The sequence below is a fragment of the Puma concolor genome, chromosome B3 (assembly GCF_028749965.1).
Source record: "Puma concolor isolate L17-30 chromosome B3, mPumCon1.1.hap2, whole genome shotgun sequence".
In the NCBI taxonomy this organism is placed as follows: Eukaryota; Metazoa; Chordata; class Mammalia; order Carnivora; family Felidae; genus Puma; species Puma concolor.
Genome location: NC_141672.1, coordinates 69,054,852 through 69,082,580, shown reverse-complemented (window position 1 = coordinate 69,082,580; position 27,729 = coordinate 69,054,852). Strand labels below are relative to the sequence as shown.

General features: G+C 39.0%; 1 protein-coding gene across 3 annotated transcripts in view; it reads right to left on the bottom strand.

Moving 5' to 3' along the window:
- Positions 1-25,702, bottom strand: part of PRKD1 (protein kinase D1) — a 338,608-nt gene extending 312,906 nt beyond the window's left edge. The window contains exon 1 of one of the 3 annotated variants that reach the window (XM_086710009.1): positions 25,175-25,702. In XM_086710009.1, the coding sequence (XP_086566135.1) occupies positions 25,175-25,438 (264 nt within the window). In that variant the 5' untranslated portion in view covers positions 25,439-25,702. Of the gene's footprint in view, positions 1-24,917; positions 25,144-25,174 lie in introns of those variants that run through there. The other 2 variants (XM_086710010.1, XM_086710011.1) reach the window with 2 other exon arrangements.
- Positions 25,703-27,729: the final 2,027 nt, after the last annotated feature.

The following is a 27,729-nucleotide window of genomic DNA, read 5'->3' as shown; positions in this document are numbered from 1 at the left end:
GACCTAGGTCTACTACTCATAAGCCAGTATTTCTCTTTTCACATTGTCGCCCTGTCACCCTCCTCAGGGCGTACAGGGCTCAAGGCATGACTTGGAGCAAGGTGCATTGGGACTGTCATTTATTCATTTTCATGGCAAGAAATTCATTCAAAATACATTATGCTTACTGGAAGAAATGGGTGAAGATATTTTTATCAACAATATGGTTTGTCAAAAGAATACAATGCCTCCCAAAAGTGAGGCCAATACAGTAAAGCTAAAGCATCAAATTAATGGTTGTTTAGCTGAAGCTGTCACTCCCTTTAGAAGATATTTTTTTGAGAATGGATCATTACATCTTTTGCACTAGTCCACAGAGGAGGGTTGAAAATGTGTCTCCTATAGGGATGCTCCAACGATGGAATGAGGTACTGTTCAGAAAGTGCTGGGCGTACAGCCCTGGTCCATAAAGGTTTATTTGGTAAATTCAAATAAGTCTAATTCAAAATGACAAAATAAAAACTGTATCAACAGATCTTTAATCTTGAAGGACCTTGGCTCTGCAACCATAATTCTTTTATTAGTGTTTCATTATTCAGTTTTTAAAAGTGTTTACATCTTTTCCTTATGACTTTTATTATCATGCATATTATAAGGAATTTAGAAAAATAAAAAGAAAATAATAAAATAAGCTGTCTTATCCCAAACCAGAGATAACCACTATTAGGACTTTTGTTATTTTGTTTATATTCTATCTTACCTGAAAAAGGAAAAAAAAAGACAAACAAGACAAACAAGGGTGAGGACAAAAGCAAAGTAGGAACAAATTTAAAACCGATGCATGATGTGCTAAATACCTGGTCTTTGGGCCCCCTATTTTGGCTCTAACCCTTAGGACAGTCAACACAAAACAAAATAAATGTTAATTTCACACTTCACACTGTTGGTGACATTAAAAGCATAGGAATGGCTCAGGAGGTAAACAAGTATTCTTGGACTTAAAATTTAACAGGAATTTTCCCACAGGTTCCTCATAAAGACTACTGAACACTATAATGAACAACATATTGGGCCTTACCCCAGACCTGAGTTTCATAGGATCATCCTGCTTGACAAACCTAGAAATGGATTAATGGCATCACCTCAAGTAATTCTGCATTTCACTAATGCAATGCCTTCTGACACACAACTTTTTAATATAACTGGAGTCAGGAATGTACTTTAAAATATCTAGAATAGATAAGCACATGTATGTCCTTCAAGCCATTTCTATTGAAAGCCAACTCTCACATGAGATACTAAGCAGCAAGCATCATTACAATGCCTGGAGTACAATTTTTCTTTGTTGCCAGTTGAACAGAGAACCACATGTCCTACTAGAAAATGAAATTTAAGTGTCAGGACACTTACAAAGCCAAGCACCTAAATGCAAGGCACCCAGCCCCAGAAAGAGTACTACTATAACACCAGGATTCTCTCCAAAGCTTATTCTGAAGACTCTCCAGAATCTGGATTAAAATAAATCCTAATGTTAGCTTCAAAACAATCCAGAGAAAAGAGGTTAAAGGGGAAATGACTAGGGAACAAAAAATTAATTATTAATGAAATAAGACTGCCTACAATTTTGATAATTATTGAAGCTAATTGATGGGTATAGAGAGTTCATAATTTAAAAGTAAAGATAAAAATCTAATAGAGTATCCAATGAAAGCCTAACATTGTACAGGATTGGTCTTAACGTACTCTTTATGATAAACTATTTATGAGGATACAAAGGAACTTAAAATAAATATGCATATAGATTTTATAAATAATTATATATTTTATAAATACATATATCATATATATATTTTCACAAATACAAATATATACACACATACATAATATGAATCCTTCTTTTAAACCAATTATAAGCTTGGAAACACTGGCACACATAAAGTTAGACTTTTGAAAGTTTATAGGTACCTGTCTTCATTGCAATAATTAATTAACAGGGTCAGTCTCTAGTCTGGGCTCCTTGTAATTGCAAATAATAAAATGTACCTATTTATAAAAGAATAGTATCTTTGTGTTCTCTAAAATAGGCATTCAGCTCATTGAAAAGTATTATCAAATGCTTAAGAAACAAGGTAAAGGGAAAAGAGGTCAATCTAAATTTTTTTTTTCAGATTTATTAATCCATCTGGAAATATTTAAGACATTCTATATAAATAGTCTGGTAGTTAAGTCCATAAATTTTGGAGCTTTGATGCCTAAATTTAAATCCCAACTCTGTCACTGCCTGTGTAATCCTGGATATTCTTTCTGTGCCCCAATTTCCTCCCCTCTAAAAATGAGGGTAGAAGTAGTTATCTACCTGTTGGGTAAATGAGTGAATCCAGGTAGGTCCTTAAAAGAATGGTATAGTAATGGCTGATAAAGTTAGCTATATTAAGGATAATCATCACCATCATAATGATTGCTATTAATATTTTAACTAGTCTATCAGAAGTTGATTCCTACTGATGTTTACGCCAGTGGTTCCTTACTGGGCAGGTTATGAGACCTTAAATTATCAGGGCTATATGCTGAGTTCAATTAGATTAGCTCACAACTGGTTTTTGTTCATGGGTTCAAAGGCCAAGGTGAGATTAATAAAACCTGAAAGCAACTCCTGGTTTAAGAAGGTGGCAATAATGAGTATCTAAATCCTGACTGCTCTTAGTGTAAAATCACTGGCCTAAAATACCCACATTTAGATTTTTAGTTGTGAATCAGTTTGGACAAAAGGTCAATAAATCAATAATTTGTGGAAAACACATGGTCACTTTTTTTTAAGAGAGTTCAGTTGTACTATGGGTCTGCCAGGTGAGTGACATCACTTCCTAAGCTGATTTTCAGGTGCACAACCACAACGACTGTGTGAGATGGACCCCTAAAGATGAAAGAGCACACCTTCATAGGAGTCAGAAAAATCCTCAGAAGGGAAAGGCAGGAAGGTCACACTACACCAGCAAGAGTGTTGTAATTTGGCCTAATTCCCAAAATATGACTATTTGTCCCCTCTAGGGACTCTAGTCTTCCATGTCCTCACACCCCCAAGGAATTTGGCGAGGTTATAGTCAATAAAAAATAAACAAGAGGATATATATCAAGAGGATGTCAATATCAACATACCATTTGTCTATCAAGAGGATTACTCTTAAAATGCCTGGATAAAAGGTACACTTGATGACTGTAAACAGCTATTTGCCAGTGGAAAAAACACACTGTATTGTGAAAATCCAAGCTGAGATAACTCCTGTTCTCACCAGCTGCTTAGTTCTTTGTAAACTCTTAACAGGAAAGGCAGGGACCATCCTAGGAATAAAACAGCCTAGAAAGCAGGATAGTTTAAAATTTTTTAAAAATGACTGCAAAATTGCCACTGTTCCACCTCTATATTAAACAACATGGGGGTATCACCTCCCCTGGCTTAGCACCAAGGTCTGGGAGAAGCCCTCCCCAGAAGTGACTGTTGAGGTTATACATACTTCTGGCTTATAGCATACAACTGCCCAAAATACAGTGGTTATGTAGTTGGGAGTGACAGATTCCTCATCTAAGGGCTGGATGTTATGTTAAAAAGCATCAGAGTTCCAGAAAATCAAATATGATATCCACCCAGTGGGGTTTATGACTCTGGAGAAAATCAACTTATGAGGATCTATCAGACATTTAAGAATGTCCTATGAGGTTTAAAACTGCATGAGAAAGTAAATTATGAAGGGGAAAAAAAAAACCCAAAACAGCAGGGCAGAAAATTTAAAACATATGAGGTGTAAATGTGGGTTGTCAAGAGCTAGAATTACCAAGAAGAGAAAGTTAAAAAATTAGGAAAAGACTTCTAAAAATCCCAGAAAATAAGCAATGCAAACAAACATGCACAGATAGATGGATATAAACATAATTTGACACTGGTCATCTAGTATACAACAAGAAAGTGTGAATAAAATGATTTTCAAAACAAGCACAATTTTAAGTCATTTAAAAAACTGAAGTTTGACTTAAGAAATACCAAACACAGAAATTGATACGTAAAAAGTAAAAAATTAAAGTAACTAAGGTTAAGAATTGTCAGGAAACAAAGAGAAGGTAAATGGTTTTAAACTGTAATCCTACTGACTCACCTAAGAGCAGCCAAAATGGTAACTATTAACCATTAAAAAGTTCCTGGGGCGCCTGGGTGGCGCAGTCGGTTAAGCGTCCGACTTCAGCCAGGTCACGATCTCGCGGTCCGTGAGTTCGAGCCCCGCGTCGGGCTCTGGGCTGATGGCTCAGAGCCTGGAGCCTGTTTCCGATTCTGTGTCTCCCTCTCTCTCTGCCCCTCCCCCGTTCATGCTCTGTCTCTCTCTGTCCCAAAAATAAATAAACGTTGAAAAAAAAAATTAAAAAAAAAAAATTAAAAATAAAAAGTTCCTCACTGGGGGCCACTCTGTAGAATGTTCCCTGTCAGCCCATCTGAGTTTCTCAAATTCACTTCACAAGCCGGGGGGGGGGGGGGGAAGCAGAAACTCAGCAAAGAAACTTCCAGCTAACATTGGTTGAGTCTGTCACTTCCTGATTTTTTTTTCCCCAAAGACACTATCACCATCTCTCCATCACCATCTCTTCTACCACTGTATTTCATATGTGAGGCTTTTTATGATTTCCATAATTATGTTCTTGAAATCTACAGGTAAAGTAGGCTGCAGTTTGACAAGTAAAACATTGAAGTGTCGTTCATAATATTTCAATGAGGTATACACTAACAACCACAAAAGACTCCTGTTCCAAAGACTCAATTCAATTCAACAAATATTTATTCAGGCTCTACCATAAAATGCTTTCAGGAAGGAAGGCTTTCACTGGCTTTAAATCCTTGGCCCAATTAGATGAGAAGAATACCAATCCCTCTGAAGAGTCTCAAATCCAAGGGTTTCCTGTTTGTGTGGTTCCTAAATAGAAGTCCAACATTTTCCCTAAGTATCTCTTATCTCCCAAAACACCTCTAATTCACTTTTTAAAAACACTGATTTGAATATTAATTATAGATCAAAGGTAAAAACAGCACTTCCTAGAAAGCCCAGATACAACATACACACACACACACACACACACACACTTCATTTGCATACAGACTGACCACAGAGTTCTGCTTCTAGGAACTTAACAGTAAATAATGGGACAGATCATTCTTTCACATCATTCAGTGCCAGGCACTGTTTTAGACATCTGACATATAAGAGTAGGGGTGGGGAGGACAAGCAATCACTGCCCAAATGGTGTTTATACTCTTAGGTGATTTACTGGAACTTACTTACTTTATCTAATAAAGATGCTCCTGAAACTTTGTGTGTAAATAACATTTTCTCAATCAAAACATATTTTAAGTTAATAAAGACAACTCTACAGTATTTAATACATGCAAAGTCTTCTTTCGGAAAAGAAAGGGCTTTTGGTGAAAAATGGACTTATCAAGATGACACCCACACATATATTTAAAACACTCAGTTTTTTAATATTTCAGGTTTCTAAAGAACACTATTGAGAACTGAACAAGAACAGAGTGAAATTTTACTTTTAAGAAATTATTCTATGGAATTTTCTTATAGATTTATAGTATTGTATGTTTTTCATACTGCTTTTTAAAAGACGAAAATGGGGTATCTGGGTGGCTCAGTCGGTTAAGCATCCAGCTTCGGCTCAGGTCATGATCTCACAGTTCATGGGTTCAAGCGCCGCATCAGGCTCTGTGGTGACAGCTCAGAGCCTGGAGCCTGCTTCAGATTCTGGGTCTCCCTCTCTCTACCCCTTCCACACCCATGTGTGCTCTCTCTTTCTCTCTCTCTCAACCAAAAAAAATCAATATTAAAAAATAAATAAATAAAAATAAAAGATGAAAATGAATGTGGTTATACAGAGAAACTATCAGGCCAGTGCTTATTGAAAAAAAGCAGGAAAGTGGAAATTGTTAATTTTTTTTTCAATTTTATTATTTGTTCACTGTGTACTTGCTAGATATATTTCATATGCAGTCTACCCAATAATGAATTTCAGTATTGGTTATCAAGTATAACAGTTCATTCTGCACCTTGTTTGCTTCAATTCATTTTTCTCTTTATTTTTTTTTAAATGTTTATTTATTTATTTCTGAGAGACAGAGACCGAGCACGAACAGGGGAGGAGCAGAGAGAGAGGAAGACACAGAATCTGAAACAGGCTCCAGGCTCCGAGCTGTCAGCACAGAGCCCGATGCGGGGCTTGAACTCACAGACTGTGAGATCATGACCTGAGCCAAAGCCGGACGCTAAACCGACTGAGCCACCCAGGGGCCCCTCATTTTTCTCTTTAAACACAGAGCAAAAATACCTCAAAACCTAAGTATTTATATTTTTCAATTTGAAAAAAAGCAAAGAATCCCTATAAAAACTATAATCTAATATTAAGAATATTATAGACAATATCAAAATATTAAAAGACAATATTAATCTTAGGAATATTAACAAATTCCAATAAATATATTATATATGTAAGTGGGAAAAATCTGCCAAGTTATACGCATGAAGATGTGAAAAACAAAAACAAAAATTGACTGGCTCCTACATAGCCAGTAGTAGGGGCCAGGTGAAACATACTGTGATAAACCCATATGCCAGATCTAGTCAGACATTAAAAAGTGGTGTCCTAAGCATTCTTTCTTATATTTATAGAGGAAGATACTGAATTAAAAGAATGATCTTATGAGTTGTGACTACAAGATGGTCAGGTAAAACTCCCAAGAGGCTGCCAACACTCAATCACACATATTTAGTATTTGTAAGAATCTGCAGCCTTATGAGAAAGAAAGAACATAAAAAATGCACTTGTCTTTAGTATAGATACAAAAGGGATTCACCTATCTTAGGAGCTAAAGAAATTCAAAATCCAATCAAATGATCAATCTCGGTAGGAATCTAAGCCTTTCCAGCATACAGAAGTAACAGATAAATTTTATCTAGGGGTGTAAGATACAAGACCACCCACCACCCCTTCCCTAAAGTTATGGCATCACTGACAGAAATAGAGTTCTGTAGTAATGATTAACAAAACCCCCAAGAATCCAACCCAAAAAAAAGCAGTGGGGGTTAAGCAACCTTAATCAAGCCAGAAAGATAATGGAAAAAAATGTATATGAGAAGGGAATTCCACAAATTGTGTGGATCAAATAATTATTTCAGAAGTGAAAAAGTATCTTTTAAACATGAGAGTATTTGAAATTAAATATTGAAGTCTTTGAGAATCAAAACTATAATATCAATATTTTTGTGCATATTATATACATATAATTAAGCAATTAATTTTGGTGTATGTGTATAACATTGGAACAAACAGGAACTTAAACTTTACCATATTTACAAGTTTCATTCACTTGATATATAAGAATTACTTAAAGGCATATAAAGATTTATCAAGCAGGTGATTGCAGTATTTAAAGGAAATCAAATGTATTAAATTTAGAAGTGCAATTTAAAATGTCTGAAAGAATCTAAATAATTGGGTTTGTAAAAGATACTAATAATTCTTCAAAGGTTCTTAAGTGTGACTATTAAAATCTGCGAAGTTTCCCTTGCCTTCGGCAACGTGTCTAGTAAGAAGACATGCTTGCTACGGCCAGGGTCAAAGAGGTTGCTGCCTGTGTTCTCCTCTAGAATTTTGATGGTTTCCTGTCTCACATCTTTCATCCTGTCTTTCATCCATATTGTGTATGATGTAAGAATGTGGTCCAGTTTCATTCTTCTGCATGTCACCATACAGTTTTCCTAACACCGTGTTAAAGAGACTGTCTTTTTTCCATTGGATATTCCATCCAGCTTTGTCAAAGATTAGTTGGCCATATGTTGTGGGTCCATTTCTGGATTTTCTATTCTGTTCCACTGATCTGTGTGTATGTTTTTGTGCCAGTACCATATTGTCTTGATGACTACAGCTTTGTAATAAAGCTTAAAATCTGGAATCGTGATGCCTCCAGTTCTGTTTTTCTGTGTCAGGATTGCTTGGCTATGTGGCATCTTCTCTGGTTCCATACAAATTTTAGGATTGTTTGTTGGCAAGGGAAACAAAAGAAGACATGAACTATCGGGACTTCATCAGGATAAAAAGCTTCTTCACAGCAAAGGAAACAACGAACAAAACTATAAGGCAGCCTATGGAATGGGAGAAGATATTTGCAAATGACATACTGGATAGAGGGTTAGTATCCAAAATCTATATAAAGAACTTATCAAACTCAACACCCAAGAAATAAACAACCCAGTTAAGAAATGGGCAAAGATGTGAAAAAGACATCTAAAGGCTAACGTCTGTTAGCCATGAAAAGATGCTCAACATCACTCATCATCAGGGAAATACAAATCAAAACCATGATGAGATACCACCTCACACCTGTCGGAATGGCTAAAATTAACAACACAAGAAACAACAGGTGTTAGCAAGGATGTGGATAAAGGAGAACCCTCTTGCACTGCTGCCAGGAATGCAAACTTGTGGAGCCATTCTGGAGAACAGTATGGAGGTTTCCCAAAAAACTGAAAACAGGGGCACCTGGGTGTCCCAGTTGGTTAAGCTTCCAACTATGACTCAGGTCATGATCTCACAGTTCATGAGATTGAGCCCCACATCAGGCTCTGTGCTGATAGCTCAGAGCCTGGTGCCTACTTCAGATTCTGTGTCTCCCTCTCTCTCTGCCCCTCCCCTGCTTGTTCTCTATCTCTCTCTCTAATATAAACACTTAAAAATTAAAAAAAAAAAAAAAAGCTAAACTAAAAACAGAACTACCCTACAATCTAGCAATTGTACTATTAGGTATTTACCCAAAGGATACAAAAATACAGATTCAAAGAGGCATATGCACCCCAATGTTTACAGCAGCATTATCAACAATGGCCAAACTATGGAGAGAGCCCAAATGTCCACCAACTGAATGGATAAAGAAGATGTGATGTATACATATACTATGGAATATTACTCAGCCATCAAAAAGAATGTAACCCACCTATGTAATGACATGGATGGAGCTAGAATGTATTATGCTAAGTAAAATAACTCAAAGAAGGACAAATACCATATGATTTCACTCATACATGGAATTTAAGAAGCAAAACAAATGAGCACATGGGAAGGGGGGATAAAGAGAAAAGAGGGAAACAAACTGCAAGAGACTCTTAAAGATAGAGAACAAACTGAGGGTTGATGGACGGAGGTGGGTGGGGTACGGGCTAAATGGGTGATGGATATTAAGGAGGGCACTTGTGATGAGCAATGGGTGTTGTACGTAAATGATGAATCACTAAATTCCTCTCCCAAAGCCAATGTTGCAATGAATGTTAACTAAAATTTAAATAAAATCTGCTCAACACTAAAAAAAAGTATAAATTACACTAGATACACTAGAAAGATTAATATCTTAACCTGTAACTTTAACAACTTGAATATTAAATTCTAAAACCAAAATAAAGATCTGAAAAGTCTTTTCTCCACACAAAAACTACCCCCAAAGGCATTTTATATTTAAAAACTGACATAGAAAGACATACAATCAAATTGCCAAGATAAGGAAACACCTAAGTGTCCATCAATGGATGAATGGATAAAGAAGATGTGGAATATATACAAAACGGATTACTCAGCCAAAAACGAAGGAAATCTTGCCATATGCACAAACATGCATGACCTTTAGGATATTAAGCTAAGTGAAGTAAATCAAACAGAAAAAGACAAATACCATATGATTTCATTTACATGTGGAATCCAAACAACCAGTCAAACAAACTCATCAATACAGAGAACAGATGGGGGGTGATTATCAGAGGGGAAGGGGTTGGAGGATGAATAAAATGGGTAAAAGGGATCAATTCTATTTGTCTAGGTGACAAATGGTACCTAGACTTACTGTGGTGATCATTTTGTAATGTATGATAATATTGAATCATTATGATGGACACCTGAAACTAGTATGTTACATACTAATTTTATCACAATAAATTAATTAAAAGAAAAAAATAAACTATGTGGTTGTGATAGTTATAGTAAATATAGAGTAAAAATTGTGAGTTTAGACACTTTCTCTGTTCTATCTCTATAAAAATTGATTAGGAAGAGACATCCAAGAGTCATCCAAAGAGATGCTGCATTCCTATGTTCACTGCAGCATTATTCACACAATAGCCAAGACACAGAAACAACCTGAGTGCCCATCAGTGGAAAAATGAATAAAGAAAATAGGATGGATACACACACGAGTGCACATACATGCGCGCGCGCGCGCACACACACACACACACACACACACACACACACACACACACAGAGGAATATTTTTCCACCATAAAAAAGAAGGAAAGCCTACCGGTTGCAACACATGGATGGTCCTTGAGAACATTATGCTAAGTGAAGTAAGTCCAAGGAAGACAAATACTCTATGATTTCACTCACAGGCAGAATCTAAAAAAGTTTAACTTCATAGAAACAGAGAACACAGTGGTAGTTGCCAAGGGCTGTGGGGTGGTTTGAAATGGGGAGATGTTGGTAAAAAGGTACAAACTTCCAGTTATGAGATGAGTAAGTTCTGGGAATGCAATGTAAAACATGGTGATTATAGTTAACAATCATGTACTGTATACTTCAAAGTTGCTACAAAGTAGATCTTAAATATCCTCACTATAAAATAGATTGCAATTATGTGAGGTGATGGATGTATTAAGTAATCTTATTGTGGCAATCATTTTGAAATGTATACAGGAATCAAGTCATTACATTGTATACCTCAAACTTACACAATGTTATGTGTCAGTTATGTCTCTATAAAGTTGGGAGGGAAAAATAAACCAGAAAAAAACATAGTATCAGAAGAAAAGAGCAAATAAATCACACAGAAGTTATGATGAGCATCTTCTCTTGTAGAAAAAAAGTCTGATACTAAAATACTTTAAATCTGAGTAGTATGATCCATTTAGAGGCTTAACTGAATTTCTCACCTTTCCTCCAGTGAACCTGGCATATTAGTTTCCTGTCACTGCTATAACAAACTACCACAAAATTAGTTTTTAAAAACATAAATTTATTCTCTTCCATTTCTGGAAATCAGAAGTCCAAAGTCACTTTCCTTGGGCTAAAGTCAAGGTGCGGTTCCCTCTGAGCTCCTAGAGGAGGATCATTTCTCTCACTTTTTGAGCTTTGAGCTTTCAGTGTTGACTGTATTACTTGGTTCCTGACCCCTTCCTTGCATCAGTCCAACCTTTTGTTTCTGTGGTCACATCTCCTACCACTACAACCCTTAATTCTCTTGCGTATGGACCCCAGCATTCCTTACCTCTTGACCCATTTCCTCCAACTTCAAAGTCAACGATAGGGTATAGAGTCCCTCTCGTGGTTAGAATTTTCCTGCTTAAGTCTCATCTGTCTGACCTAACCTGGGAGATTCACCACTTTTAAGGACCCATGTGATTGGATTGGGCTCACCCAGTTAATCCAGGATAGTCTCCCTGTCTCAAAATCCTTAACTTAATCACATCTACAAAATAACTTTTGCCATAACATATGCAAATTCCAGGGATTAGAGTGTGGACATCTCTGAAGGTCATTATTCAGCCTATCAAACATGGTAATTTTGTAGTTTTCAAAATAAAAGAAAAACAATTAAGTAATTGAATTGTAAAGTTATAATTTTCCATGTGGGGAAAATTCTAAACACAAATGATTATACAAAATCAAGTTCCTTTTCAAGTGGCTTTAGACCCATTGACTTGTGTTATTTTTCAGAAGCCAGGATATTCAACATTATAATTTCTGAACCTATAATTCTTAATATTACTTCAGCAACATATTTATCAACAGAAACCAACTGAAGAGTAATAGGTATAATATGCATTTGCTTCATCCAGTCTATGCCTGGATATTTTCATCCTAAGAAAATAGGAGCTATAGCCTACACTCTGTTATCTTGGGACACTACAATTTCCAAAATTTTATCTCCCTTATTTGCCTACCTGTTTTTTAAATAGAAAGCAAGTTTTCAGGGCACCTGGGTGACTCATTCAGTTAAGTGTCCAGCTTTGGCTCAGGTCATCATTTCACGGTTCCAGAGTTCCAGATCTGCGTCAGGCTCTGCTCTGACATTGTGGAGCCTGCTTGGGATTCTCTGTCTCTCCCTCTCTCTTTGTCCCTCTCCCATTTGTGTGCATGCTCTCTCTCAAAAATCAACTTCAAAAAAAAAAAGAAAAGAAAGAAAGAAAGAAAGAAAGAAAGAAAGAAAGAAAGAAAGAAAAGTTTTCTAAGTAATCAAGAGCATTTGTGCACAATATTTCTCTCTTTTTTTTCTAACCACGTTATTTTCTCCAGCACCCAGAATATAATAAAGTACAACTCGAAACAATGATAATGCTATCCTTCTGCATGTAAGTCAGTGTATTTTGCCTCTGTAATGGTTGCCATGGGCGCTGAAGCTTCAAGGAAGGCCTTTCCTGTTTACCTATTTGGATTAATAAAGGTATTATGAAGTACCAAAATAAGCAAAATTATTTGCTGTTTGACACAATAAACATGTACTTATCTATCACAGTATCTTGATTTACATTGGTTGGAGAATGTAGACTTTAAATTACTTTAGATATTACATTCAAAGTGGGATCTAATGAATTAGTTAAATAAAATCAATTCTAAATGTTGGTTGTGTGTTCATCTTTAAGTTATACAAAAACTTCTGATCACAGAGGATAACATTCAAACCAAAGTAAGCTTTATATTTGTTTCTGTTTTTAGCTCAAGACTCCATTTAGAAAAGTTGCTCAGTGACATGGCCAATATATATAATCGGATGACTCTTTCCATGAAATAAATTCTAGATGTAAGTTTTGCTTTTATCTTTAAATGTACAAGGATTTTTGGCTAAAAGACAATAAAATGTTTGCCCAAAGAAAAGTTTTTCTTTCTGTTTTTGTTTGTTGTTTATTTTTAACTTAAAACTCCATAGTTTTTATTGGTAAACATCCACTCAAAAGGAATTCTAGAACAAAAACATCAATAGGAGGGTCCTGGATAAGTGGGCATATATGATCATTCCATTTAACGTAGTGTATTAACTCAGATCCACTCTACCAGTGGATCTACTTTTGATCCCTATTTTTACCAAAGAATTGAATAAAAGCAAAGATCATGCAAGATCTGGTCTTTTATTCTTTGAAAATGTATTCAAGCTATTGGCTATACTTAATTATTCTAAAGATCTCCATCCCAGGGTGACAACAGTTCATTCTACATCAATAAATAAAATTAAGGTCTGTCACAGAGAAGGGGTAAAAGCCTTCTTGTATAGGAACTACTCTGAAGCTAGTCAATTACTTCTTAGCACTGGTTATTTGGTAGAGAAGAGCTAGGCATGAACAACTCACCTTACTACTCCTGAAACAACAACTGATGGGTCCTACTAGTTAAAGATGAATTATCTCAAGATAAGGCTTACAAAGGACAGTACTTGACTAACAGATATGTAATAAATTCAGATTTCTACTATGGCTGGACAGGTCTGCTGCCTTTTGGTCAGCCAAGGGACTACTGGGAAGTCATATCAAAAGAGAATTCTCTTTGTAATTCATCCAATGTATTAAAGCTGCAAAAGTTCCAAATCTATCAAAAAGAGGCAACATTTCAGGCACCCTTCTCATCCATTAGGAATGAGTAACTACTACACACTTCCCAATAGTCTACAAGAGAAGTGTTGGCCTTAGTCCTGAACACAAGCAATGCAAAAGAGTGCAAGGCAAGTCACAATCTGGCATAGCCAGCAGGACTTACATGAAAGAAAACCTCCACGTGGCCTGTGATTACTCATGCTCAACCAGCGGGAATGAGTTTACCTCTGGGTGTGTTCATTCACAATTGATCAAAAAATAAGCAAACAAACACATAAAATTTATAGAAAGAGAAAATATATCTGCAAAGCATAATCCTTAGCATAGGGCAATCCAAATACTTCTCAAATGAAAAACAACCACTGAAAGGCACTTTCTTAAGAATCTTGAGTTATTTTCTCAGAATCTCCTCAGAATCAATATAGTATTCAAGAAGAAATGATTCACTGATTGACACTGGTGGCTAATATTCTTTATATCCACTAGTCTTGAGCCACACTGATCAATACATGGTCTTAACATAATTATTTCTTCCAAGACACCTCAGTGCCCATATCTCCCTGGAAAAAAGTATTGTGAACCAAGGTAGGCCAATTTAATCAAACAAGTTAATTAATCATTAACTTTTTGGAAAAGTAACAGTGGTGTCTGAAAATTTAAAGATGGGTAAGGAATAACTATTCCCATATCCTCTTACCAGAGTATAATAAAAGCAAATTCCTAACCTAATTCTGCTACACAGATATTTACTTAAAAAAAAAAAGAGGTGGGGTGTCTGGGTGGCTCAAGTCGGTTAAGCCAACTCTTGGTTTTGGCTCAGGCGTGATCTCAAGGTTTGTGAGTTGCAGCCCTGCGTCAGGCTCTGCACTGTCAGGGCTAGGGATTCTGTCTCTCTGCTTCTCTCTGCCTCTCTCTTTCTCTCTCTCTCTCTCTCATACACATACACACACACACACACACACACACACACACACTCACACACAAAATAAATAAACTGAAAAATTTTTTGAAATTAAAAAAGAAGACATATTAGTACAAGGGTGAGGTTTGTCTTAAAATATTTTGGCCATTCGGATATCTGTAATGACCCTAATATCCCCAATAAGAGTCCATCTTTGGGGCGCCTGGGTGGCGCAGTCGGTTGGGCGTCCGACTTCAGCCAGGTCACGATCTCGCGGTCCTTGAGTTCGAGCCCCGCGTCGGGCTCTGGGCTGATGGCTCGGAGCCTGGAGCCTGTTTCCGATTCTGTGTCTCCCTCTCTCTCTGCCCCTCCCCCGTTCATGCTCTGTCTCTCTCTGTCCCAAAAATAAATAAACGTTGAAAAAAAAAAAATTTTTAAAAAAGAGTCCATCGGGGCGCCTGGGTGGCGCAGTCGGTTAAGCGTCCGACTTCAGCCAGGTCACAATCTCGCGGTCCGTGAGTTCGAGCCCCGCGTCGGGCTCTGGGCTGGTGGCTCGGAGCCTGGAGCCTGTTTCCGATTCTGTGTCTCCCTCTCTCTCTGCCCCTCCCCCGTTCATGCTCTGTCTCTCTCTGTCCCAAAAATAAATAAAAATGTTGAAAAAAAAATTAAAAAAAAAAAAAAGAGTCCATCTTTAATGTTGCTTACACTAATTATCAGTATAGGAGTGGGTATCTTGCCACTAATAAGAGAAGCATTGTAGTGGTGGTCTCCAGAATGACTAGATTTCTAGCTGACCACTACCTGGGATGTGAATTCCAGATGAAGGAAGTCTTCCAGACTAAGGAATAATTTAAACACACACGTAAATAACATCACACAGTCAGAGCTGAAGTGTCTTTAAGTAAATTTCAATGAACATAATAGGAATCTTAACATTTCCCCCTCCCCCACATCATTCCAAATTCTCTGTACAAACCTACAGCCATCCCAGCCCTCTCTGTTCCCAGGATTAGCTATAGTGAAGGGAATAATATATTGAGGGATTTGCTTTCTACTTAGTAGTTATGAGACTTGGAGCGAATGATTTAGCCTCCCTAGTTTCCTCATCCTTAAAGTGGAAATAAAATGTCTATCACAAAGGGCTACTATGAAAATCAGAGATGACAAATGAAAAAAAAAAAAAAAAAAAAAAAAGCCAAGATACAGGCAGGCACACAGAGTACATGCCAGGAAGATTTTGTTCCTGGAGGCTCCGCTCTGCCAGCCATTGTTACCATGAGGCCCAGAACCTTGCAGAGCATAACCCAATGCTCCTGGGACAAGCTCTTCCTAAAACTCTCACATCAAGTCATCCTGGAGTTGCTCCTTGAACCTCTCATCTGTGACTGTGAAAACTTCCAGTGAGAACTACTCAACTTATAAAAAGCCACCTCCTAGACCTCTCCCCACTGCTATACGCGAGTTATAGAGTAGGACCATTCCTGCTAACTCCAACCGCAGGTGGTCAGAGTTTCACTGTCACTGTCCTCTCCTGATCTCTGGTCCACTAGTCTCCTAATCCCACAGGCCTTGCCTACTATAGCCTGCTCAGGTCTATTCATCACCACGGATTAGAAGTCATCACCCAAGCTTAACTACCACCCCTCCAACCCCACCATTTCCCCCTACTCTTTCCTGCTTTTGACAATAGCAAAAGCTACAGTTGTTTGCCCTAGACCACTGATTTTGGTCAAGGGGCCTTGAGCCCCAGCATCACTGAGGGTCTAACTGGACTAACCAATCTCTAAACAAATACAACTCTGTAAGTCACACATGTTCTTAGGGGCAGCTTTCCATATCCAGGGTGCAAACCAAACCTTTCAAAGGCACTGAGTGCAAAGACTATACAGATGGTTCCTCGTGGCCAGTAGACTTCACTTTTCTGTAAAATGGGAAACATTCTCCTGTCCCACCCTAATAATCTATTTTCTTTAACAAACAAATCACCCTTAGATGTCTTCAATTCCTCCTATACCCTATGCCAGATGCCCTGGAGTCCTTATGTATGTTCCTCCCTGAAGGCTGGCCATGATATCCCAGCACTTTGAGAAGGATGTAGCCAGTTGGAGGTATTATAAGAACTCCTGGTCCCTCCCAAGATGCCTTGCCAGACCATGAGCAAGCCTAATGCCATTTCTCAAAAAATAAGGAGTTAAAATATGGGGGAAAAAATGTTCATGTTTAATGGATAAAAACATTGAGACACAATGTCATGAATAAATATTTGACCTGGCCTAATTCAATCCATTTTTAAGGTCTCTGGAACTTAATTCAAGCACCTGAACTAGAACTGAAACCCTGGTCTCTATTCTGGCAATAGTTATCCATTCAAGACCTAATGATAGTTCCATAATTATTCACTAGTTACTATATCATTAAGTATGACTTATTTAGACAAGCTAGGAAAAGGTTTAGATTTTTTGGTATTTTCAAAACTGACAGTTTAAAAATCTTTAATAACACTTTAACCTATTGGTTTAATGTTTTTTCTTTTAATTTTTTTTAATGTCTATTTATTTTTGAGAGAGAGACAGACAGACAGAGCATGAGTGGGGGAGGGGCAGAGAGAGAAGGAGACACAGAATCCGAAGAAGGCTCCAGGCCTGATGCAGGCCTAGAACTCACGAACCATGAGATCATGACCTGAGCCGAAGTCAGACACCCAACCAACTGAGCGACCCAGGCACCCCCAAAATTTTTACTTAAGTCAACTTAAAACATTTACAAAACATACATGAAAAGCAAACTGAATTAATGGTACATGGATTTCATATTTGAATACATTGTTGTCTCATTTGACGTGCAAATATGTTTTTGTCTACAACATATCAAATCAGGCTTTAATTATATTCAGATTCTTTTTATTTCATTTTTTATGAAAAAGTAAAGAGACTCAAATCTTTATTTAACATATTTAATACTCTTTTCACTGGATCTTAACTGTATTATTTTGTGACGAACCTTGTATGCTGAAACAAGCTTCAAATGCTCAAGGTATGGCTTTTCTCCAACAATCTGAACAAACAAAAGATACCTAAAATTTTTTTTACCCAAATAAGTTAGACAAGTTTCCTGCTAATAAAAACTATGTTTCTTTTATTAACATAACAATGTACTTGTCTATAGAGCTTTAGATTATCAATACCATTTATTAGGCACATTTATACCTTTTGCTCAATATTTTCATTATCACATTCATACTTTTCATCCATTTGATGATACATACGTACAAAAAAGTGACTGCTGACAATTAGGGAAGGTGGAAATCAGAATTTTTTGAAATTATGCCTAAATACAAGCAAATTCAACAAATTCCTCATCAGTCAGTGCCTTAGACTAAAAGCCAAAGAACCAGGGAAGGGTACATATTTTTTTCCCTTTTCACCAAAAAGTTGAACAAAATTCCTACATGATCACATATTTGAAAATCTAATCTTCATATTTGCCAACACTGCTAAGCTGCTGTATCAACTGACTAGCTTTAGCCAAATAAAACCTTTGTGCAACTTTGGAAGAAACTTCTACACAGGAAACTGTAAATTTTGACAGGCAAAACTGTGTCTTAATATGTGGTGTTTTTACACCAATTTCTTATACTCTATGACTATCTAAAATACATGCTATTTCATAATGGCTGTAGGCGTAATATAATCAAAGGTTTTGTTTACTTAATTATCTCTTTTCTGTGTGAGACTAGAGAGTAAGATCCAACATAATGTGGTTCCTCTGCTGCAAAGTTACTTCAAGTGGTGCTGTCATTGTTGGTTTTTAATGGTAGAAAAATATTTGGTTGACAATATCAGAGAAATTCCTGGGGGAAATTTCACATATTCTTTTAGATGGAAAAAAAACTGAATATATGGGAGCAAAATAACCACTTTCTCTGTTTCTAATTTCTATCAATACCAAAAAATTGATGCACATTTTTTGTTTTGTGTTCTACCATATTTCAACATTAAAAAAGATTTTAAGAAATTGAAATCTCATTTTCAAAACCTCCCTAGAATAATGCTGAGGAAATTAAAAGGTGTGCACAATCTTTAAAAACACTCCTTTGCGGGGAGGGAAGGGTGGCACTTGGGTGGCTCACCTGATTAAACATCCAACTCTTGGCTTCAGCTCAGGTCATGAACTCATGGGTTCATGAGTTTAAGTCTTGCACTGCAGAGTCTGCTTGAGATTGTCTCTCTTCCCTTCTCTCTGCCCCTCCCCCCACTTGCTCTGTCTATCAAAATAAATAAATAAACTTAAAAAAAAATCACTCCTTTCTTTCACCTCTATTTCCACATTTGGACTTAGATCTTTAAGATGAATCAAGGTGACTATAAAGGGTCAGAAGTCAAAAATATTAGTTATGCCCAACACAGAAAAACGAAGCAAACAAATATAAAAATAAAACAAAGAACTCTCATGTTATGATCAACTCCCATGAACTTCATTTTATCCACCTCTAATCGAATTTGGGTCCAGCCTTGCTATCTTGATCATACCAGTTTCTTGGTGTAGCTTGAGAACTTATTCAATGTTTCCAGTCTAAATCACATACACATTTCATATAATTATCTCTTCTACTCTTCTTTAAAAGATGGATGGATACTTACTGATTGTGGTTGTCTAAAGGTTTTATAATGGAGCATGGAATTCCATGAGAGGTAAGTGGTAGTTAGTGAAACGATTTTAAAAACACTTGGGATTGGCTCAGCAAAACTGCTAACTCAGTTTTTTCCTAGTAAACCTGCCTCTCATCCCCTCTACATCATCAGATGTAACAACTTAGAAAATAATCCCTGGATGCTAGTGTGATAGCAAAATGCAATCCCCCAGAGTCATTTCCAAGTCCCTTCTTCCTCCTATCAAGGGTAGATTTGCAAAGAAATTTTCGATTTCAGTCTTGAGGAAGAATTAAGAATCATTATGTTGCCAAATACTATACCCTTACCTATTTTATTTCCCTTTTTTTCCAAATGAAATATCATTGGAATTACACTTGCAATTGAAAAGGAATTAAATCAACTTCTTATCAAAAATAATAAAAAGCAATGAAGATGTGCTATAGTTTTATCAGCGTGTGCTTTTACATTTAGCAATAATCAAATTACTCCTTGAGGAATTCTGAGAGATTGAAATTTCAGAAGCAGTTACAAAATGCAGGTACTCTAAGATATGCCCTATTATACAGGGCAGAGGAAAAATGTTATCAAAGCCTTACATTTATACTGCTTTTTAACACTATAATTTTATTTATATGTTAACGTAAGAATAAAATAATAAAGTACATATTTCTTTTGCTATCAAGACAGTATGCTGTCTGTAAAGTCTTAGAATACCAATAATACTATTTAATTTATTATACACTTATTTGCCAGGCAGTATATTTAATTCTTTATATATACTATCCTTAATCTTCAAAGTAATCTTAGATAAATTGTAACCATACATTCAAAGGTACGAATTTGTTTGTACTGTCCAGTAATGTCATTAAGTCATTCATGCATAAACTGAAGACCTGTATACAATCACCTCACAAAAAAAAAAAAAAAAAAAGTAATAATAATTACCAAATAAAGGTTTAGATCTCCCTTAATAGCTGTGATAGGAGTCTCTTGATATGGACCAACACATTTATTAAGTATGGGGCAAATTTTCAAACCTTACTAATAATTTTCCAGCCCCATACCTACCGCCAACTCCCACTCCCACACACACTATAGATTTCACAGAAAATTCTTTCAGATTTATCTCAATCCTGGATCTAAAGGCCCACATTACTTCATATATTGTCAAAATAACCAATCATCCAATTCTTAGAATATTCTAAAATATCTTGTACTCTATAAAATATTATAGAATATTCCCCTTGTGGGGTGCCTGGCTGGCTCAATCAGAAGAGCATATAACTTTTGATCTCAGGGTTGTGAATTCGAGCCCCATACTGGGGATAGAGATTACTTAAATAAATAAAATTTAAAAATTATATACATTCTTGTGAAAACTGTTAAATAGCATACCCCTATAAGAAAAGGTTTTCACTTCTGCACATTGATATAAAATATAAAGCAGAGTTTCTCTTTGGATTATGAGCTATGTAATGAGGCCTCACTTTTTGCAGCCTATAATACACAGAGAAAACAATATTTCAGCATCTGAAGGCTATACATGGAAAAGTACACTTTTAAAAATATTATATAAAACACTTATAAACTTAGATAATAAACTGATATGTATATATGTAAATATTACATATATATGCAGTACATAAGTATTACATATATACCAAAATATAATCCTATTAAACTACTAAACTTGGAAAGAAATTATAATTTTAAACATATAGTATTTAAAGTTACATTAAGAATCACTCAATGAAATGACCACTTCTATACTTCATCATTAAATTGGAAATCATAGAATACATACAATAATGACAAATATGAAATCTGAATAAAAAGTGTACACCTAAGACCCAAACACCATCATTAGCTTAAAAGGATTTTGTTGTTCCACATATGTTGAGCTGGTCAAGCAGTTAATTATTTCCAACTTAATCTGTGTAGTAGAATAGCTAAAATCACAATAAAGATAAAAACGACACTGTTAAGAGAACAATTTGCAATTAAGAAAGTGAAACAATTACAAGTATAGCAAATCTGCTCTCAAACCAAAACACTAGTCTTGGTTATTCCTTTAGTGAGCTACCTCCTATAAAATCTCCCTGTTTAGTTTCTCTTGTCAGATAAATGTCTGTATATAAACTGGAACTATATGCCAAGAGTCTTATTGAAGGTATTACCCCATTGTAGCAAATTCAAAAAGGAAATAGGAGTCATCTTTCTAATAAGATAATAACCAAAATGAATGGATAGTCATATTAATTAGATCTCATATCCCTAAATTAATACTGCTTGTTTAAGAAAAGAGTATGTGTGTGTGCAAGTGTGTGTGTAGACAGATAAACAGAGAGATAATACACTATGAAACCACACTAATTCTTCCTTTAGAATACTGTTCTTGCCTCAAAACAATTCCTTCTTAGTCTATACAGTCAAGGTTCCTTTGTTGGTAGAAAGTAACAGTGTTTCAAAGAGAAATCAATTACTGGTGTTTTTTGTTTTTTGGTTTTTTTTACCTTCCAGGAAACAATAATCATGTAGACTAACAGAATGCATGTCTTTATATACAACCAGCCTTCAAGGTTACATGCTTGCAAAGTAATGAAACAAGCATAATGTAAGTAAAACCTTAGGCTAATACTTCCAAAGGAAGGAATAACATCTTATATATTTAAACATTGTTACATACAGAAGAGCAAGACTAGATTTTTGACCTAAACTAAAAGATAAAAGAAATAATTCCTTAGCTATACAATTCAGTATATACTTGGGTACTTTCATCTTAAATGCTAAATTACCATCAAAATTTTCAAGTGCAATCAAATGTTTGCCAATTTCCAAACCTACATAATCAAAGAAAAACTATACTCTAAACTCTAAACAATAACAAAAATAACTTTAAAGACGAGTTTCTCAGGGACACAATCTCTCTTAGTCAGCCCTAAAAACCTCAGATGCACACCCCACAAGAAATGTCGATGAATGTTGCTTAAATAAATTGAATTGTCAGCTAATACTTCCAAAGATTTAAGCTAGCCTGATCTCTGTTAGTATTAGTACTTAGAGAACTCTCAAACAAACTGTATAAAAACCCTTCTCGAAAAGTTTATGAAACAATGAATGTGGAGGGCTCAAAAACTCAGGAGAACCTTCTATTGTAAGCTCCACATGGCTCCAGTCTACATTATAAACTGTAAATCACTTCAAACTCTCAGCTCTCTCCTAAAACATTCATTTCCCTCCCTCCCTCTCTTTTTTCCTCCTGTCATCCTTCCTCATGGTTGATATTTCCAGCAAGTACTTAAGAGAACCTGAAACAAGGGACAAAGGACCTACTCTCATTTCCTTCACTCAACACTGACCTGTCTGCCATTTCTACTGTCACAAGGCAAAGAGATCCCTGCTCTCCTGTGATGGATATTCAGGCCTCTTAATCACGTTTCTGCCTTGGGTGATAATGTACCTCAAGACAGATGATGGAAGACAGATAAATGGAAATTTTCCAGTAGAGACCCACCATCCAGTATTTACCATCCAGTATTTACCATCAAGTATTTACAGCATTCTGTATATAAATAGCCCTCAAATCCACATCTCTAAACTGAATTCTTTGCCATAAACTTTAAGAAAAAGAAAGAAAGAAAGAGACAAAGAAAGAAAAGAAGAGAAAAGAAAAGAAAAGAAAAGAAAGAAAAGAAAAGAAAAGAAAAGTACAAGGGAGAACTTTACCTTGGTTATCCCAAGCCATTAAGCTTCTCAAACTCTTGTTTTAGAAAAAGAAGAATTACAAGAGTAAATACAAAGGAAGGGATTCCCCTTATAAATCAGCCACCAAGGCTGATGATTTTTCCCTTTCTGGTACTATTCCAGGTCTCTCCCCCAGTGTTGGCTCAGGTCTCAAGTAGTTCATGACTGAACTCCAGTTTTCTTTCTACCATAACATTTTTGGCATTCTAAAACATCTTCCACGCAGCAAATCCATCTTTCTTTGGTTTGAGATCTCTATGTGGAAGATTACTGAGGCTTCTACTAATCTGAGTTCATTTTAATTTCAAGGCCTCTTCATAGTTGTACTTTCTCTAAATACCCTAGTCCCTACCCTGGGGCCAGAGGGCCTGCTGCATTCCATAGGTACCTGTAGCCTCTGTCCCTTTGCACTCATATCATTCCCTCCATATAACATCCTGAGATGTGGCAGCTCCTGAGACAAATGGAATTTACTCTCCATTCAAATCCCAATCCCAAACCTCTTGAACCATACATGTTTCTCTCCATCCTAAACTCCATCGAGGGGGTAGGGTGGGTGTTTTAAAGCTGGTCAAAAATAGTTTGCCCATATTAATCTGACTCGATGTGAATATTCCTTAACACTCTATCACTTGCTTTAGAATTTAGGTAAATTAAAATTCTATACAATTGCATTAGCTTTTTGGAGAAATTTTATTATACATGGTTTTTATGCTTATCCGGTAATGCTCTTTAGTTAACTGGTTTGCACCCTAATGGAGATTGTCGCACTAAGGGAAGTCTTACAATGCCTAGGACAGTGCTCCTGTTCACCTGCAACAAATACCCTGTAATATTGATGAGGAGACACATGACAGGACACGTACCTGATTTAGAATTTGTCATTTACATGGAAGTTGAAAAAGACTGAGAGTTGTATGTAATAGAAAGCGTCACTACATTCAATAACCAAAAATGCTTGACACTCATTGTTGCCTTAGCGCACCTCCAGAACTTTTACAAACTTCCTAGATTACTGATTTTTCCCCAGGGCTTTTCCTCATATCCTTGTGCTACATGCCACAATTAACAACACTCAAGTTTAGTAATCTGTCCTCCACATACTTTAAAGAAAGCATTCAGTGATTATTCAAGTGACTTTTATAGGGCAAGGATTAGCCAGTCCTCCAGGGTGGAAATTTAGCACCTTTATAGACTTCTGTTCCCACCCCCTAAACCCTGCCTGTTTATACTAAGACTGGCGCCATGCCCCCTCTCCTTCACACTCTTAATCACCCTTTTCCATGCAACATCACTCTGGATGGCTACAGAAACCTGAAACTCAAAATTGCACTACAAACAGTTGTGGGCAGGGTGGGTGCCTTCCCCGGGTGGCCTGGCCCAGGATAATGGCCCCTTTTCCAACCTGCCTTTTGTGACCGCTGTCCAGAGTCCCACAGGGACGGCCAGCCTCGGAGCGCCCCTAGGCGCACCCCCACCACTTAAAGGTCTGTGCCTCTGCTTCAATGCCCTACTATCAGTGCCTCAGGGATGCCGATCAAAAAAGGCTGCAACTTCCAGATTTTATCATTGAAAATTTTGCTTTCACGTTCACACAAAGGTAGGACTAAAAAACACCACAGGGAGGTGAGTCGTTGTGATCTGGTCAGTTGTTTTCACAGCTGGCCGAGTCAATCATTCCCTCTTAAAAGCTTATTTGACAGGTGAGAAATTCCTCATCTCTAGATCATTCCAGGAACTCCTCAGCATCGGTCAGAGCTGGGAGAGGGGCCTGAAGAGGAAGGGAGTGGTGCTGAAATCGTGTTGAGCGTGTCCCCGGGGAAAACTCTGGTACGGGAAGCAGGATTCTGGCGCCAGGAACGTGCTGGTCCAGGGTCCAGAGGGAAGCGGGGGGGGGGGGGGGGGGAGCGGAGGAGGGGGAGCAGGGAAGTCTTAAGAGGAGGGAGAGGCGCTGGGAGACATGGGCAAGCAACCTACCTGGAAATGTCCCGAGAGGACTGGAAATGGGTGAGGAGGATGCGGACTGCAGAGATACCGGGAATGCAAGAAGACGGGGCAAAGGGAGAACCGGACAACGGGGAATGCAGTGCTTCGGCTGCCGGCGTCCAGCCCTGGCCGGTGCCAGACCCTTCCCGAGCGCCGGCGAGGCTGGCTCCCGGCCGAGCCCCCGGAGCCGGAAAGTTGGCGCGGCGAGGGGCGACCGGACGGGCAGCGCCCCCTGTACGGCGCCTTACCTTCTGGTCGACGATGGAGCAAGCCATCTCGCGGACGTGCGCCAGGCTGTAGTCCCCGGACGAGTCCTGCAGCAGCAGCACCGGCTCGCGGCTCAGGCCGATCTGCAGATGGAAGGAGATGCCCCCGGCCGGGGCCGCGACGGGAGCCAGGAACGGGGCTGGCCCCGGGCCGGACCCCGGCACCAGCGCCGCGGCGGCCGCCGCTGCCGCCGCCGCCACGGGCAGCAGCGGGCTGGGCGGCCGCAGGACCGGAGGGGCGCTCATCGCGCGGCGGGGCGCGCCGAGGGTCGCGGGGCCGAGCAGCCGAGGGCGGGGGCCGGCGGAGCGGCAGCCGAAAAGTTTTGCCGCCGCGGAGTCGGGAGCTTCTTTCTCCGAGAGCCGAGGCGGAAAATAAAAACTTTCCGGAAAAGTCCCCGCGCGGGGGGAGGGCGAGAGGATGAGGAGCGGGAGGGGAGCGGGGGAGGGAAAATGGCTGAGGCGGGAGGGCTGCGCCGCCGGGAGCGCGGGCGCCGCACGGGGGAGGCGCCGCCGCCGCCGCCGCCTTGGAGCAGCCGCCGCGCGCTCGCGGGGACGGGGCGGCGGGTCAGCGCGGCCCGGGCGCCGGGCGCCAGGCGGAGGCGGGGAAGGGGGCGCGAGGGGCGGGGAAGGGGAGCTGGAGGCGGGCACTGCGGAGACCCCACCCGGCGGGCGCCGGAGCCGCAGGAGCAGCGGCCGCGCGGCCGCAGTAGCCGCAGGGTGCCCGGTCGCCGCCCCCTCCGCCCTAGGTTCGCTGGGCCTGAGCCTCCCCGAGCCGGGGCAGGACTGAGCGGCGGGGCTCGGGGCCGCCTCCGCGGCCGTGGTCCGTACTTCCCCGCCCGGACTCCGGTCTCCGCTGGTCCGGCTGCCCCGGGGCTCAGACGGAGGGGACGGAGTGCATCTCCTCCGACCCGCTTCCCCGCGCCGCCGGCTTCCCCCGTCCCCGCCACCAGTTCCAAATACCCCAATACAGCGCACTTCTACCAGTGGAGTGACCTGTGATGGACCGAAGAATGCCAGCCCTGCGGCTTCCCGTGGGTCGTACCTTCTAAGCGTCAGGGAAGAAGAAAACAGAGGGTCCCCAGAAACCCACTTACATCCCGCCTCCTTCTAGGACCCCTTGGGTTTCTTGCCAAAGAGGGTAGGAAGCCCGTCCACGGAAATGTATTTAAACCTGTCAATACGTTTTTTGGCTCTGACACACCCCGGTACCCGACCCCACCTATTCCACCGCAGCTCCCAGATATACACAAGTGGCTGAATTTCAGAAGAGACAGTCTCTTCTGAAAGAGCAGGCATTGTCTCCATAAAGGCGGGAGAAACGTCTGATTTGGCCTCTTTCTCTTCACCTTATTCTCTGTGTCTGGCACTTTTATTTCTGGAGCCTCAGAAACCCTGGTTTCTTTCTCCCCCCATCATTCTGAAGTCTGCTTTGTAGGAGTGGTGCTCCCAGCCTCACCCAGCGCCACCACCATGACTAGCAACACCGTCAAGGTTGGGCACCCTCTGCTCTAATTTGGGTAGTTGTTGGTTGTTGTTGTTGTTGTTGTTGTTGTTGTTGTTGTTGTTATTGTTATTGTTTTGACGGGGCGGGGGGGGGAAGATAGGTGCTTCCCAATCTTTGGGGATGAATTCTAATCTTCTCCCCCAACCAGGACGGGCTTCGGTTGTGTGACTGTGCAGGTGCACAGGGCCCTGACCTCAGAAGGGCTCTGCTGGGTGTAATGCTCAGCCACAATGGTTTGCTGCCTGTCAGTATCTTTGAATTATTCATAATTTTTTTCATTTTGCAGTGGGCCGGGCAAATTATGTAGCCCACTTCTCCAGTATTCCCCTTACACTGCACAAGTGGGCATACCACATACCCAAGCAAACCAGTATGCATGTTTTCAACTGTAGTCAGTTGCATTTTTTTCTATTTGGTTCTATGTCTGTCAGTCTGTCTGTCTTGATCTCTGTTTCTGGCCAGGACAGAACATCGAAAGTTGGTTTCCTGTTAGATGCTTGTTCCCAGGGTTAGCAAGGGAGCCTTGAATGTCCCCAGTGACGCTGTATCTCATTCACTGCTCTAGAAGAAATTTGAATTTATTCTCTCTGGATTTGATGGTGTGATAAGGTCTACCTGTGTGCACTGACATTTTCCCTGCTTCCTTACTTATGAACTGGTTCTCTTCATCCATGGTAGAGTGTAATTTTCCTAATATGCCAGATTATGCATATTACATTTAGCTTGTATTCAGCTAATTACATATTACATTTAGCTAATATTCAGCTAAAGTAGGAGAATGGTGGGATTATTCTTGATACAATGCTGTTCTGATTTCTCAAGGAAGTTTTTTTTTAATGTCAGCATGTTTCATTTTCTTTTAAAGTTTGAATTAAGTATTCCCACAATTTTCTACTACCAGAAAAAAGTTTGCTGGTCAGTTTACAAGGTACTTACCAAAAGATAGTTTAGCTTGAGATTCAGGAGAGCTGAAGACATTCATGTTTTAAAATTTTTTTTTTCAATGTTTATTTATTTTTGGGACAGAGAGAGA